The 17074-nt window shown below is 39.3% G+C and overlaps 1 protein-coding gene across 1 annotated transcript in view; it reads right to left on the bottom strand.

Moving 5' to 3' along the window:
- Nucleotides 1–6187: 6187 nt before the first annotated feature.
- Nucleotides 6188–17074, bottom strand: part of LOC114455649 (multidrug resistance-associated protein 9-like) — a 73432-nt gene continuing 62545 nt past the window's right edge. The window contains 8 exon segments of the mRNA XM_028437026.1: nucleotides 6188–6371; nucleotides 8872–9036; nucleotides 10740–10853; nucleotides 10932–11010; nucleotides 11133–11292; nucleotides 12861–12908; nucleotides 12911–13049; nucleotides 16938–17027. Of these exon segments, the coding sequence (XP_028292827.1) occupies nucleotides 6279–6371; nucleotides 8872–9036; nucleotides 10740–10853; nucleotides 10932–11010; nucleotides 11133–11292; nucleotides 12861–12908; nucleotides 12911–13049; nucleotides 16938–17027 (888 nt within the window). The 3' untranslated portion in view covers nucleotides 6188–6278.

The raw sequence follows: 17074 nt of genomic DNA, 5'->3' as shown, positions 1-17074 counted from the left end.
TAAGCACTAAAAACATGATTCAAATAAATTAAATTTGAATAAAACCACATTCATAATTTTTTACAAATTGTGCTTCAAACGTGGACAGGAATCTATGCATAAATTACATAGAGATCAAAAGGGTAAATCAAAATAAATTCCCGGGGATAATCATACATTAATTTAATAGGCACAGGTAGTATAAACCACATTAAGGTTAAAATGTCAAAATATTTCTCCCCTCTATGACATACTGCAGCGAGGTTTGGGGGAAAACAAATATAAATCAAATTATTATTTTGAAAAGGGTAAATATGAATGATCAATAATCATAATCAGCTTTTGCTTCTGTTTATTCTTTTTCAGACATTGTATGTGTAGACACTGTATCCTGCACATATTAACAAATCTTGGAATAAAATGTTTGAAAGGTCTGAAGATGTTTGTCTGTTTGAATGAATAACTTGAAACAAACAAAGCACAGCCTGAAACACAGAGCAGAACATCATCATCGTTAAAAAGAGAATAAAAGTTAATGTATTACACATTGGGAACTTTCCTGTTGTTGCTTTCTCTTTTCACAGCACGTTTTCTTGGTGCTGAACAAAGGTCAGATGAGAAATGCTCATAATCAGATTACAACACTGTTACCTCCAGGTATTTACCTTCAGCTCTGTTAAAACTAGTTTTTGGTTCCTTTTGTGAGAGTATGGAAATGTGCAGCAGACACAATACTGAGAATCACTCTGTACAGTAGAAAGTATAGTTTATCTTTGTGTCATTCTACCACATAAAGGTATGGGAGGTACTTTCGGCCAGTCTTTGGTTGAAATTGTCTTTATGTCCTGACAGAAATTAAGATTTTATCTGCTCTGAAAAAAGAACAAAGAAAATCTGTCGTCTGTAGCAGCTGTAAACCTGTAAAAACTTTGACCAATGTTAGTTTTTTATGAACCAATTACATCTCCCTGTCTCCAAGCTCGTTCTCGATCCCTCGCGTGCACGAGCCCACAGTCAAAGCGCGTCACTGGTGACAGAGTTTACTTACCTCTGAATGAGACGACAAAGTTTCTACACAATGCAAGTGATGAGCGTAGGTCAGCTTCTGGAGCAGCGGTGCTCGTGCATGTGAGTGAGGGGCGTGGCTATAGAGGGAGCACAGCAGGGAGGGGGCGGATAAAGCACTCAGAGGATGCTACTTTCAAAACCCCGCCTTTAACCTTTAAAACGCATCAACATGCGACAGCAATGTCGAAAGCTAAAAATAATCTATTACCATTGAATATAGAGAAATGATTCAGCATGTGTTAAGGGAATTATAGTTTAAGAGGTAACATTAAGTGACTATAGTTGCTTAAATCGCCCGTGATGAGTCGCTTGAACATAGTCGCGATTTTTGCTCTTTTCTGGCTCACAAAACATGATCATGTTTCACCTGTTCTGTCTTCCCTTCACTGGCTCTCAGTCCAATACAGAATTGATTTTAAAATTCTGTTATTTGTTTTTAAATGCCTCAATGGCCTTGCCCCGTGTTATCTGTCTGACCTGCTCGTGTCATACTCCCCGGTACGTTCACTCAGGTCAGCTGATCAAGCGTTGCTTATGGTCCCTCAGACGTATCGCAAACTTAGAGGAGACCAAGCGTTTTCTGTTGTTGGTCCCAAACTGTGGAATGATCTGCCTCTGAACATTTGACCTTCCTGTTTTTAAATCACCTTAAGACACGTGTGTTCTCTTTGGCGTTTAACCAGTGTTGAAGGTGACTTTTACTGTTCCAATTGTCTTTTGTGATGCCACTGTACTGTTGTATTTATAATTGTATTTTTAATGCCCTGTTGTACAGCTCTTTGGTCAACTGAGTTGTTTTTAATAGTGCTTTATAAATAAATTGGATTAGATATTATTAATATTACACATATTCAGACTCGAGGAGGGACCAGTGTCTGAGTTTTTGAAAAATGCTTATAAATGAATTGGTGAGAAAAGGCTTATTACATTATCAGTTCTCACTTTGAAAAGGAGAATTTATGAGGTACCTGCCTGCACTGTTTACACCTCTTGACCTTTGACCTCATGCGCTAGAACTGAGCACGATTTCTGAGTGTGAAAAGGCTTGACTTTATTTCATTCATATTGATTTTGAATAAAATCTAGTTGCCAGAGTTGCTCTTGGTGTGAAAGACTGTTGTCAGAGTAATCAGTGTTGTATTTAGTGTGAAACTACATTATTTTACAGTATAGAAACCTTGGAAACTGCATTCATTCACTTAAGCCTAATTGATTACTCATTTCATCTTAATTATTTTATTTGTTTGCATAATAAAATTAAATACTTAAATCAGCATTTGGTAAATAAATGTGGTTTATTATTATTATTTATGATGAATTTAAAATACAATATTAAAACTATGCAAAATTAATCCCATTTGACTATCTTTATTAAAGCAGGGCAGGACAGTTGATCCGTTTTTGACATTTTCCAGGACGCAGTGAGTTGTAAATGATAAACTCCACCATCTAGTGGAGAGCACAGTCTACAGACTAACTGTAAGAACTGTCTTAAAATGTCTTGCCAGATTCATTTGAAAGCATTTTTAGCACCAGCTGCCAATGCTTCTTCTCGTATCGTTTTTCCTCCTGCTTAGAGTTGTTACTGTCATGATTTTTGTATGGATTTGTCATATAGGTTTACACTATGTAATATATCACTGACATAAATACTAGGGGTGGGACAATATACATAAAATATGTATCCTCACATGCATGTGTTGGGAAATGATCACACATCTAAACACAATTTGTCTTGTATTGCCCTCAGGGGAGGTGCGCCCCACACTTTGAAAACCCCTGTTTTACAGCATCATGAATTAACAGAGCGAATCACTATAATGATCACACTCCCACACACCTATGCACACTTAGACCTGTGGTCAGATGCTTAAGAAAGCCATCATAGACACAACACCTTAACCAGCTGAACTGAGAAGAAAAAAACCTGGATACAGGCTGTCACACACTTTCTTCTTCTGCTTTGTGAGAATGCTTACCGCAATTTTATTTCTCTGACTGATGATTCTTTTTGCTTAATCTCCTTTTAAACTGTTCGTAACTTATTTCAGGGGAAAATGAGTCCCGTTTGATCTCTAGTGGGCCGCAGAATGTAGGCCTGAAAATGAGCAATATTATAGTTTTTTTTGTCTGCACATGCTGTCAAAGGTCAACACAACTAGAAGTGCAATCTTTTTGAAGACAGCAATGCATGTTTTGTTATTGCTATTAAATAAATTAATTTATTTTATTGCATAATTGTGACCATCGCCAGCCCTCCTGAAGGAAGGGTAATAAAAACTTTATTATAGGGGGGGAGGGGGGGGGGATGACCATTTTAAAGTGAGAATGAGATGTGAAGTTGTAGTTGTGCATATTGTGTATTTGGGATCAACGTGTCTAAAGTTAAGCCCAGTACGAGTTTCATCCCACAGCCCAAGGCGTGCCAGTGCATCGTAGACCAGTGTATGTGCAACAACTGTTACAGCAAACCCAAGCGCTGACTCGAACCCAGAGATGCAGCCAGACCAGCAGAAAGAGCGGGAGCAGGGGAGCCCTGGGCCAACCCCACATGGCCGAGCAGCCCCCAGATGCCCCCAAGATCCCAAGTCGAGAGGCAGCCACCGCCTCCCACATACACACCTGAGAAAGCCCCAAGGAGCCGAGGACTCCACTGACCCTAACCCCAAGGCCCCCGCAATCATCCGTCCCCGCACCCAAGCCCCCAAGGTTCAGGGCCCACAGAGCCCCCCGCCCGAGACCCCAGCAGAGGAGTCAAGGCCCACGCCCGGAGCCACGCCGATCGGACAGCCGTTTGTACATTTAAGGAGAGACAGGCCTGTTAGTAGAGCAGTGTGTGGTAGAGAATGGAGACAATAACAGGTACACATTTTACATTTCATGCCAATCTTCTTAAAAACCCTTTCTTCATCGACAATAAAGATCATCACTAGGCAAATTTAGAATCCTAAAATGTATCAGAAATGAAAAGAGCATTTGATTAAGACTGCATTAGATATGTGACTGGGATCAAAATGTAACGTGGAACTAAAATGCAAACATAATGATTTACATCAGCATGTGAAGTGGAGCAGAAACAAACTTTTATAGCTGATTTAAAACATTCATTTACTTTTTTGTTTTCTTAAGCTTTTTGGCACATATTACAAAGTGTTACTGTTTCCTGAATATTTGGACTGCTGTACTTTTACATTTGTTTTTTATGCAGGTAAATAATTGAATTTAGTTTTTCAGTTTTGATTTATTTATGAAACATGATACTTGTTCCCTGTTAGTTCATTTCATACTTATTCAGATAATGACTTTCATTTAGTTTTTGATTTATTATGAAATGTATTACTTGTTCCCTGTTGGTTCAACACATTTTAACATGTATTATTTGTCAGGATTCTTTGGTGGGCAATGGGCACAGGTGGGACTTGAAAGTTTATATACAGTCAAGCCTATTTTGCATATTTTGACTTAAAATCACTTGTATTCAACCAGCAAGATTTTTCTTGATTGAAAATGACACAGGTGTCTCCCAGAAGATAATAAGACAATATACAAGAGACATCATTGTGGGAAAAAAATTTCTGAGCTTTTATTTACATTTGAACAAAAAGTGGCATGTCAAAAATGATTCATACCCTTCTCAATAATGAATAGAAAAGCCTTTATTGGCTATTACAGCAATCAAACGCTTCTTATAATTGTTGAGCAGCTTTTTGCATGTGTCCACTGGTATTTTTGCTCATTCATCTTTAGCGATAAGTTCCAACTCTTTCAAGTTGGAGGGTCTCCTTGCTTTATGTCAATTTATTTTATTTTAAACTGTTTTTAAGTTGCCATTTACATGATCAATAGAAAAACAAGTAAAAATAAATCAAACATTATTCTATATAATTTTAACTGTATAGCATTAAATACACTGTATTGTCTCCATTGAGAAGGTATTTTTTTTTGCCTCCAGGACTTTAATCCATTTGAGATGAGGCAAAAAGGCTCTTTTGACCCCTGCCCTAGACATTACTCACCACCCTACTTTTTCCTGTACAAAATCAGTGCTAACATGTTTTTAACTTACAGTATCTGTACCAGCTCCCAAAGTTTTCTTGTTTGACAGATAAAAGCCACATTCCAACTGACGTTTGACAGAATTTTATTTTCCTGTTTCTTCAGACCATTTTGGTTTCACACCGTGAAAAACTAAAGCAGAAAGTAATACAAGAAACACAAATACACATAAAACATCCACACACAACAAAATACATCCACTTACCATGTGTGTCTCCTGTGCAAACATTCAGGAGTGTTTAAAGATGTTTTTCAGTCCATTGCTTTTTGTTATTTTACTGTTTCTTTTCAGTGTGTCCACGACTCACCCGGGGTTTCCACTGGATACGTCTCCGCTGCGCCACGGCACCGATCCGGTAATTCAGTGCGCCGCGGTGCACTCCGGTTGAACGACTGTGACGTCACGAGACGGAGCAGTTCTCACGATATTTATATAATCGCGTGAGAACGCGGTTAAATGTATGTGTTCTAAACACAACAATAAACAGATAAACAGGTCAGTGTTCCTAACGAAGGAGAAGAAGAAGCTTGGACTCTGGTTTTATCACAGACACATTTTTTAGCAACAGCCAACAGAGAAGAGATAAAACTGCACCAGTAAAACATGAACTAAATCAAAGTTGCTGCAGTTTACAGTGTAGTTACAGTATGAGAGGAATGTGGTGATGTAGTTACTTGAAATATAATCTGAATTGTTTTATTTTTGAAAAGGAACCCGATATTTATTGCGGAGTACGTGATTAATTTCTTGTTTAGCTTCATTTGCTCTGTGTTGATTGATGCGTCGTGCTCCGGTATCTGCCAGAAATAGAAGCCCTGCGTATATCTGGTGGAGGGCAACGGACTACTGCATCTGGGAAGGAGCAGACACGCACCACAGCGGACCCGGTGAAAATTAACACATAGACTAAAGTGGAAACTATCAGCTCCGGTGACGAAACGCAGCGGAGCCGCATCCAGTGGAAATTGATGGTCAGAAAACTCTTCTCCAATCAACACACCTGTGTGTGCTAATCATTATATAACCACTCTGGGTCAGTAGTGCAACAGTCAAATCAAAAATAGTGGATTTTACAACTTTTAAAAATTAAATTACCAATCAAATCTGTAATCTTTGTTCTGCTGGTTAATGTAATTCACTATTCTAAAAGAGTCTAGAAGTAGACGATTGTTGTTCAGTTCTTCATCGTGTTTGCAGCTGTGAGGAGCGAGGAGAACAGAGAGTCTGGTCTCTGCTTCAGAACATCTGGGGATTCCAACTCTGCCGCCTGTTGGAGGGAGCGTTTAAAAGTGCATGAGTAACATCTGTCATTTCAAACAGAGAACATCTAATAAATGCAAGATAGCAACTGTAAAACTGTTACTGATTTAGGAAACATTTTCCAATTGTTTGAGTTGCCCTCACAACATCTAACCCAGGGGTCACCAACCTTTCTGAAACTGTGAGCTACTTCATAGGCATGAATAATCCATAGAGCTACCAGTTTGTAAATACTAAATGTTCACTTTAATTAGAGGGTCAGATAATAAGGAGGGCTAGCAGTAACTTAAAAAGGTAGGAAATGTTGAGGTTTCAACATGAAACACTTTATTTCTCCTATTATATTTATCATTTTCATTGAAAATGATCATGTTCCTATTTTACTAGCTTCTAACAAACAACTTTTAAAGAATCATATGACATGTAAAATTAGTAAAATGTAAAAATTATGTCATGTTTTACAAAAATCCACCTTGCTTTTTAAAAAATATATCTCATAATATATAAATCATATCATATTATATAGAACATTCCACTGACCACACCCCAAATCTGAAGGATTTAAAAATATTTGTCACAATGTTTCAGTGAAAATAAACATTTAAAGATGATTAATTTAGTACTAAAACTCAGGTACAGCAGTATTTACCTTTACAAAGTCATAACTACATCTGTCATATGTATATATCTTTGCAAGTTTGAATCCTGGAAGGTTAATCAGATTTAGATGGAGCTCATTGGTGACTAGAGCTCCTGAGGGCCCCTCACATGGTCAATACGGGCTACCAGGCCACGGGCTCCTGGTAGCTATCTAAAAGTAAATGTTGTTTCAAGTAACAGTACTTCACTACATATGAAATAGATTCCGTTACAGAGTAAAATAAGTCCCGCACGGACAGGAATCTGCTCCATAGACATACTGTGGTGTAATTGTTTTACATTTGTGCTATTGAACGTACCCTAGAGCTGTTGTTAGGATCAGCCATAGAATGTGTATACATCCCAATACTCGCACTTCCACCCTTGCGGCCCTCATTAATGCGTTCCCGATGAGTTTGCGAGTGCGTAGGGTGTCCCAATTCTCCAGAGTGGTCTTTTTATTTAAATTTTTTTTGTAATGTATGTTTTTTTGGAGTCATGTGTATTTTTGTATAATTATTGTTTTTGTTGCTATTGTAGTGTGATTCAGGAGTAGTTTTGGGTATTTTTTGTATAAATATTTAGTTTTGTGTATTTTGAGCCATTTTCATATTTTTGTTGTATTTTTCTGTAAATGTATGTTTTTTGAAGTTGAGTACAGTGCCCGTCCGAAGTATGTATTCATATCGTGGGAGCTTAAGAAGAGTTGTCAATTATGGGCATAATAATAACATACTCTGTGGCATTATAAAGGGGTATATTTGCAGGTGCAAAGTAAAATAGAGTGCGCAATTTCCCTGGTTTAATTCTATGAGACATGCGCATGATAAATGTGTTTTTTTTTTAACTCATTTTCATATTTTTTTCGTTTGGTGTATTTTTCTGTAATGTACAGTGCCCGTCGAAAGTATGCATTCATGTGGGATTATAAGTATTTAGTTTAGTGTATGTTGAGTCAGTTTTTGTTGTCGTGTGTGTGTGTGTGTGTGTGTGTGTGTGTGTGTGTGTGTGTGCGCGTGTGTGTGTGTGTGTGTGTCCGTGTGTGTGTGCGTGTGTGTGCGCGTGTGTGTGTGTGTGTGTGTGTGTGTGTGTGTGTGTGTGTGTGTGTGTGTGTGTGTGTGTGTGTGTGTGTGTGTGTGTGTGTGTGTGTGAGACTCTCTACGTTGTGTACCACCCAGAACAGAGCGTTTATAGTTTTTCATAGATTCCTCGATAGGAAATGTTCTTTTACTGGAAAATGTTTTATTAGATGCTCTGACACATCGGATGTATTGACCCAAACACTTGCCTCATTGATTTTTATACACGTCTTTGTACTTTTTTATTGCATGGGAGAGATGTCCCCGCCCCCCAAAAAAATAAAAAAATAACTAAGTAACGTTTACTCTGAGTACATTATAAGTGATCTACTTTTTACTTTTATTCGAGTACATTTTTACACCAGTAACTTTACTTCTACTTTAAGTAAAATGTAATCAAAGTAACAGTACTTTTATTTAAGTAGAGTTTTTCTCTACTCTTTCCACCCCTAATTAAAGCACACTAATTAAATGGCTTCAAGTATTTTTTTTCCCCAAATCAGCTTTGTTTCTATTTTTAATTTATAGCTTAAATAACATTTGAAAACACTTTAGTTCAAAGAAATGTAACTAAACTCTTCTCTCTAGTGTTAAAAGTGTGAGACAACATAATTCTGCAATAACAAATCCCTTTCAAATTAACAGCGCTATAGTTTTTCAGGTCAGGTGCCACAAAAATGATGCACTTCCCTCAACTATTAAATTAAATTAATCCCATTTTAATCATTGTCTGAGTATTTAAAAAAATCTAAATGAAAAACATCCAGACTTAGTAGTGTAAAGAGATACCTCTCCACTGTCCATGACGAGAATTCGGTCTGAATACATGACAGTGTTGATCCGATGTGCAATGGTTAGCACGGTGCAGTCAGAAAAGGCTTCTCTGATGGTGTTCTGGATCAGAGAGTCTGTCTCTGCATCAATGGAGGCTGTGGCTTCATCCAGGAGAATGATCTGAAACCATGTCAATATTACACATAAGGTGCAAAAATACCTTAAAGAATTCAGAAGACGACACATTTATTAACCATTAACCCTGTGGTTCCCAAACTGGGAGGGCGCACGAACAGCCGTGCTAAACATTGAGCATTAAAAATAGAAAAACATGTTTTCTTTGCACTTAAATAAAACTGGTTTAAGCATATTTTACATGTTTTTTGTGAGTTTTGAAGGAGAATAGTCACATTTTTTACTTTTTCCAATGAAGGTTACATTATTTACCCATTTTCATTCTTCATTAAAGGGTTGAGAACCACTGCATTAACCACACCTACCACTACATTTAAGAAACCTAATAAACTTTTAAGATAAGCACTCAGAGAGCACAAACCTCTGCCCAATATCCTCTTTGCCACATACTGGCAGTTATCTGGATCAATGATCCTGTTCATGGTACCATGATCATTCACACTTTAAAGACTTGGAATACATTAATGTCTACATTTAAAATGATAGAGTAGTTTCTTTTTTTAATTTATTTATTACATTTTTATCCATGTTTTTGAAAAATCAGGATAAAATGTGAAAACCAGGGAAGCCAACCTGACATAACTGAAGCTGTGTTGCGTAAATTCTAAATAATAAAAACTGGTAAGGAAACACCTGAATTTTGAAAAATCAATTAAATATCACTAAAAAGTTTTTACACTTTCATGAGGAGGAATTTCAGATGTTTCGATGTTGGAATGTGTTGCAAAAGCTCCATGGAAACACTATTTTGACAAATACACGTACTGGTCACATGACAACTTCTCTCTGAGAAAACATGGTGTGGTACATGTAAACAGAAGAGGAGACCAGATGGTATTCCAGAAAGCAGGTTAAGTTCAAAGTATGTTCCAGCTCAAATGAGGGAAACTCTGAGTATCCCATTCCTGAAGGCGAGGTACGCTCTTCTCTGAGTATGTCACCATGGTAACAGTCTCTATGAACTGAACCTGCTCACTGGCAGGTTTTGTCTAAGAAACCCTGGTTTCTACCTGGCTCCGCCCACCTGAACAATACCTGAACAACAAGCAAAGTCTCAAGTATGTAAAACAAAGTAACAAAGAAAGTAAACCAAGGTTTACATACTCAGGGTTGATTGACCCACTTCATACCAGCTGTAATGGAACATTGTACTTGAAAAATATTTCTGCCAATTTAGACATGAAACAACACGTTTGGAGCGTACGTCTTCCTGCAGCAAAGTTTAGATTTCACGAGAGTTACGAGACTCCTGTCTCCTGTGAAAATCTGTAATGGAAAACCAGCATCAAATTTCATAAAGATCAGTCAATTACATACCGAGATCTTAATATGTTTTGTAAATTTGCCAATAATGAGAGATATGTATTTTTTTATTTGTTTGAAACTTATCCAGATTCAGTATATTGATCCAGATCCTTTCCAAAATGTAATGGAATCCTCCATTATATAAGGTCTATCTTTGGTTAAAATGTTGTCAAATTCTGTTACTTTTGTACTTTAAAAAATGAATAAACGTCAGTGAAAATATTCCCTAATAATCCTGACAGATATGATGAGTGAGAGAATCTGACAAAGAGTGAAGCAGTATCAACCAGAATCAGCCCTTATATCATCTCATACCACAAGAACAGCTGTATTACATCTGATATTAAGGTTTAACTGGTTGATCTCTTCATATCTTATCTGACCTTGGAGTTACGCAGCAGTGCTCGGGCCATACACAGCAGCTGTCTCTCCCCCACAGAGAAGTTCTCCCCGTTTTCCAGGACTGGAGCATGAAGCCTTTCCTCCAGCTTTATGAGCTAAGGAAACAAACCAGAATAAAAACAAATGTAAAAATGTTGGTTTAATGGAGCATAGAGAGCCTAGGGCTGACCTACCGTGTCCTTCATGTAGGTCTTCTCCAGCACAGACCAAATCTCCTCATCACTGTGTTTATTAAAAGGGTCCAAATTGTACCTTTAGAAGAACACAGTTATTCACTCAGAGGTCAATACATCAGTGATGCATGTGTATGGACGTAGATTTGTGTCTTTATTAATCAAATCTACCTCCATGCATGTGATGGTTGCCACGGTTACCTGATAGTCCCAATAAACAGCACAGGGTCCTGAGGGATGATTGACAGTTTACTGCGTAGATTATGGAGACCAATGGACTTGATGTCCACGCCATCGATTTCAATGGTTCCTTCTGCTGGTTCCACCAATCTGAAGAGAGCTACACCTAAAGAGGATTTACCTACACACACACACACACACACACACACACACACACACACACACACACACACACACACACACGCACACACGCACACATACACACACGCACACATACACACACACACACGCACATTATTTGAACTAGATTTATATTTCACAAATTGAAAGTATAGAAAAACAGTTGTTTAAGATTGTTTGTTGTTTTAATTTTTTTATTAAATAAAAAATCAAACATTTAAAAAATGTACTTTAATTTTTCTGAAATTTCAGGGGACCCCATTTAAACTTAAGGCAACCCCACACGGAGTCCTGACCCCAAGGTTGAAAAACAGATTTTGTGGTTCCTGAATAGATTTATTAATAGTTTGTATTTGTTAATTTTCCTCTCTCTCTCTCTAAAGTACTCTCTGTAGTGCTATTGCGTGCCCATAGGAGTACACGAACCCCCATTTGAGAAACACTGATTAACACCACTGAAATGTGGATGACCTGAAAATCACATTCCATTTAAATTCCTCTGAAAGAAGCGTTTATCTGCCTTGTGTGTAGCGTCTACTATCTACAGAACATAATCCCTTTTTCTCATTGAAGATTTTAAGAAGCTTTTTAATGGTTTTACTTCATATATTTATAACCTTATTATTACTTCCATTAATCACAAGCCATGACCAGAATCAAATAAGAACATGAAATGAGTCAAATTGAGTTCATTAAAGTCTACAAAACAAAAAGATTATCACGGCAGAGCAACAAAAAAAATGCACATTGCAAATCAATTTTTGTACACTTAAGTTAAAACAAACTGCCTTTCAAACAAATACCTAACGTTGGTACATCTAAGTAGTAAACTCAGCCTTTTTAAAATCCAGACCACCAGAACCTTTGACGAATAAACAGTGATTACAGTATAATGAGAGCATTTATTCGCCTTAATACGATGGCCCTGAAGTGCAAAGCACAAATGCAAAAGTGAAAACACACAAAACACAAATGTAAAAAGAAAACACACGCAATAAAAAAAACTGGAAGAGGTAGGTGGGGGTGGGGGGGTCACATGCAATATCGCTGATTGGACGAGGCAGCTGTCGTTCAAACAAGCAAAATTGCTTATATTTCTGGGTACTGGAACGGACAGTGGCCTCGTCCAATCAGCAATGTTTCCTTTTATGTGTGTGTGTTTTGTCATTTGTATTTGCATTTTCTTTTTTTGTGTGTTTTTCTTTTGTGTTCATGTTTCGTATTTTCTTTTTGCATTTTCTTTTTGCGTGTTCTCTCTTTTGCATTCGTGCCACCGTTAATCTATGACTAAACCATCGAAATAATCATCCATCCATCCATTTTAAGATCCGCTTGTTCCTGTTATTCTTCTTTTTTTTTTTTTACAAAGTATGTTTAAAATAATTAGTCGTTAAATACTGAATATGCTCAGTATTGTTAGAAATGTGGAGGGGAAAGGATATCTGCGTAAAATAATTCCCTATAAAAGTGTTTAAAAGGGGGAAAAATCTTATTTTAACCTCATAAATGCTCGAGAACCCCCGCAAAATATTGTTGAGAAACCTGAATGCGAATAATAATGCTTCCTACCAGAGCCTGTCCTTCCCACAATGCCAAGCTTCTCTCCAGCTTGGATGGGATATTGAGCTTATTCAGCACTATTGGTGTATTCTGTCTGTATTCATCATTGTAGTCTTTGAAGGAGATGTCTCCACTCTGAGGCCAGTCCTCTTGGACATTCACTCCCTTTACATGTCGAGGGGCCTCAGGCTGACAGCCCTGCAATGAAACAGTTAAAGGGCCAGTATTATGAAAAAAATCACTTTGTAATGGTTTTGCTACTGTGATAAACATTCCTTTAGCCTCATTCAGAGGGTCATAGTTGAAAAAGTTCTGTTTCCTTCCTCCCTTGTTATTCCACATTGTGTAAAAAGTCAGCTCCAAACGAGCCAGTTGGATTTTTCTCGCGTTGTGACGTCACAACAAGAAAACTCCTCCTCCTGACAATCCTGGCTCCTCCTACCCTACATAAAAATGTGAGCTCCTCCCTCTCAAACTACCTCACAGGTAAAACAAACACTTTGGTTTAATATAGAATATACATTATACTTTATTGTCATATATGTAAAGCTACGTACACAAAATGTGTTCTGTGCATTTAACCCCTCCCTGAGGAGCAGTGGGCAGCCACGGTGTAGCGCCCAGGGAGCAGTTAGGGTTAATATAAGGGACTGATCAACATCCCACAGTGATGGACCAGAAAGATTAGAACCAGTGAGCCTATGATTATAAACCTGTTCCTTTAACCTCTAGTACCTTTACCCACAGATAATATATTTATGTCAGTATAGATTATCCAGTATATAGATAATCTGAAGCACAGTGTGAGCGCTCACAATCAGTTTCATTTTTACTAGTCGTTATGCAGCCTTGCATCGCCTTTGATGTGATCTGACGTGTTTGTGACCTAATGCGACGCAGCGGTTGGACAAAACAGTGGACTATCGTCTTAAATGGATTACTCCTGTGGTTAGAATAGGTGAGGATGAGAAGAAAGCAACGTAGCTGAAACAGCTGACTGACTCCGCTGCTAATGGATAAACACACCATGGAGCAGCGTTTGTCGACTCACAATCACAATTGCCACTTAAATAGCCATGTGTTTTACTGTAATGTGCAGTTTTTGGGCTGAAGACAATAACAGGTGTGTGTAGATAGTAGGGCTGTAGTCAACCAAGGAAATGGTTGGTCGATCAAGACTATGGCACACGTAGCGATTCGTCAACCAAAAAAAAAAGAAAAAAACGGAGAATGGAAAAAAACAAAACAAAAAAACAAAAAAAAACAATGGAGAATGAATGAGAAGGTGCAGAGGAGGACGAGGAGAAAGAAAAAGAGAGACAAATATTATGTTTTGGCTTTTTGTGGTGCAGATTTGCTTTTAAACACAGACCATTTATGATATGAACCTTATTCAAGCTTTGACCAGAACCCGACAAAGCAAAAGTGAAACCTACAGGTCCGACAGACATTGGGTATTTATATCCATGCCCGACCTGAAACAGACAATTAAAACCTATTTTTTCCTCATACAAATAACATGTGGCCATATCAGCCTGTCATTCCGAGATCCCGTTAGATCTCGGAAGCTAAGCAAGTCTGGGCCTGGTTAGTAGGTGGATGGGAGACCACTGAGAATTCCAGGTGCCACAGCGGGGTGGCAGTCACCTCAGTGGTATCTGTCATTGTGCCCTTGGGCAAGGCACTTTACCCACATTGCCTAGTATGAATGTAGTGTGTGAGTGACTGCTGGTGGTGGTTAGAGGGGCTGATCTGTAGCTGTGGCTACAACAGTAGCTTACCATCACTAAGTGTGGAGTGAAAGAATAATCCCTTAATTCTGTAAAGCGACTTTGAGTATCCAAAAAAGTACAATGTCAAATTGATGCATTATTATGATTATATTTACATTTGTTTTAGTGGTAAGCATGCTTTTTATAAATACAGAGTTACCAAGCCTCACGCTTTAACCCATTAAAGGTGTCCTCATGGCTTGCCGTAGCTCGAGTAACTCTGATTGACTGGCTGAGGTAACAAATCCCAGACCAATCCATGCCTCCTTGTGCCTAAATCTAACCAACAAGGTCGGTATCGGCCGCTTGGTAGGTCTGTGGACTGATGGGTGGGTGCGGGGCGCCTTTGGCTGGGGGCTGCTGCACCGTTTGTGTGCAGTTGGAGTGTCTCCTTCCCGCGGTGGCGGCCGCCGGTCACCCGCAGGCCGGTAGGGTAATTGCCCCTTGGCTTGCGCTGTCCGGTGGGGGCGGGGCCTGGGCTGCTGTTCTTGCACCGGCTGGGGCTGTGGCCGGTTTGTGGGCTGGAATGAGAGGGTGCCCCCCGCGGGGGCTTGGCCCGGGGACTCGTCCTTGGGGGTGCTCTTGAGGTCCGGCGGACCTGGCCGGCTGGCTGGGCCAGGCCTGGCGGGGGTCTTCCGGGGCGGGTGGTACGGGCCGCGCCCTAGAATGCCTGCGGGTGAGGCGCTGGGTGGCCCCTGCTTGGGCGGCGGCCTTTTGGCCCGGGCTCTGCGGTGTAGCTGGGCCCTTTGGGGGGGGGAGTGTTCTGAACACTGCTCGTAGCTGAATTACACTTGTTGGTTATATCAGCATAAATACATAGTAAATGAAACAAATGCCTTATCTAATGTAATGTTCATTTGAACTGTTCTTATGATTATTTTTGTATGTAATAGTGTATTTATATGAACCTTGAGTCTGCTGCTAAGACATTCATTCAATCAAAAATCACTTGATGTTTTAATGTTTTTTACATGATTAGCTTTTTAATGACCTCCATTCTGTTGCAGACAAGGAGAGCTGAGGTAAAGGTAGCACTGCCGTGGGCCACAGTGTTTTAAGTGGGAGCCCCCTGCCTCTGTCATCAAGGCATCAAATCCCAGGTAAATGATGGAGAGTTGGTTGAAATGAAATATTGAAAAATAAATGTATTTTGTCAAAATTCTTGTTAGTTTTAATTTCTAATATGTGATTGATTAAAACTAGCATTGGGAGGCCACAGTGCAGGGAGAGCTGCTGGAATGGAGGTGAGGACATCAGTCTTAAGGTATAAATCAACATTAAAACAGGCCAAAGTCATGTTAAAAAGGACACATTTTGTTTTATCATGTCACTAAAGTCTCACTCTTGTCATTTTCTTGGCAGCCCTGTTAATAAACTGTTGATGTTAAGATCAGATCAGCGCACGGGGAAATCAGCATGTCACAATGGAGCTATTTACACAATCCACGTATCAAATATAAGGATAATCCATGTTCTTGTGCAGAAAAAGGACTGATTTAACAGTGGAGGCTTGTGTTTGTTCCCTCTCTGCTCGAAGCAACACTTTTTTGTGTGTGCAGCGCAGCACACACTCACAGAGAGCTGTTGCTGGACATGTCTAATCCTAGTCACCTATATAAGTGCATTGCATTTTTGTTTTATTTTAATTGTTTTACGCTATTGAAACTGATACCATTGCTGGTCGACCAATGAAAATCTTGTTCGACGGGGCGGTGTTTAGCTCAGTGGGTAGAGCGCCCGCCCCATGTACAGAGGCTATAGTTCCTCACCTGCAGCGGGTCCAGGTTCGATTCCCGGCCTGGGACCCTTTCCTGCGTGTCATTCCCTGCTCTCTCTGACCCCTTTCCTGTCAAGCAACTGTCATATAAAGGCCACTAGAGCCAAAAAAAAAAAAAAAAAAAATTAAATCTTGTTCGACCACGAAGGCATCGACCAATTAGTCGACTGAACGACCAAAGTTGGCAGCCCTAGAGGATAGCAAAAGAAAATCATTATTGTGATCAGCTGTGGTGTAGAATCTGCGTCTACAGACACGCCCACTCATGCATATGCATGAAGGCCCCTAAACAGCCCGTATTTAGGAGCGTCATGTAAGTCAATTTGCAGAGGCTAAAACTCTGGAAAACAGGCGAGTTTGGGAAAATAAACCTCAAATACTATGTTGTTGGGGTTCTTAGAACAATTGGAGATGGGTGAAAAATAGCATAACACTGGACCTTTAAAGGCAAGTTTAAACATGTCAAGGGAAATGACATCACAGCTGAACCAGGCCGTTCTGGTGCTACAAAGACTAGAAGAAGTGGGACAGACTGACCGTGATATATTCTTGCTGTCGCTCCACTGAATTAAATCTTGCCTCCACCTCTGTGGCCAATCGCACCACAAACAGGAGAACGCCGGTCAACTGAAGAACAAAAAAAACACTCTTAGAACCAGCAGCAGAGCACGTGT

The sequence above is a fragment of the Gouania willdenowi genome, chromosome 3 (genome assembly GCF_900634775.1).
Source record: "Gouania willdenowi chromosome 3, fGouWil2.1, whole genome shotgun sequence".
NCBI classification, from domain to species: Eukaryota; Metazoa; Chordata; class Actinopteri; order Blenniiformes; family Gobiesocidae; genus Gouania; species Gouania willdenowi.
This window is presented reverse-complemented; position numbering and strand designations above follow the sequence as displayed.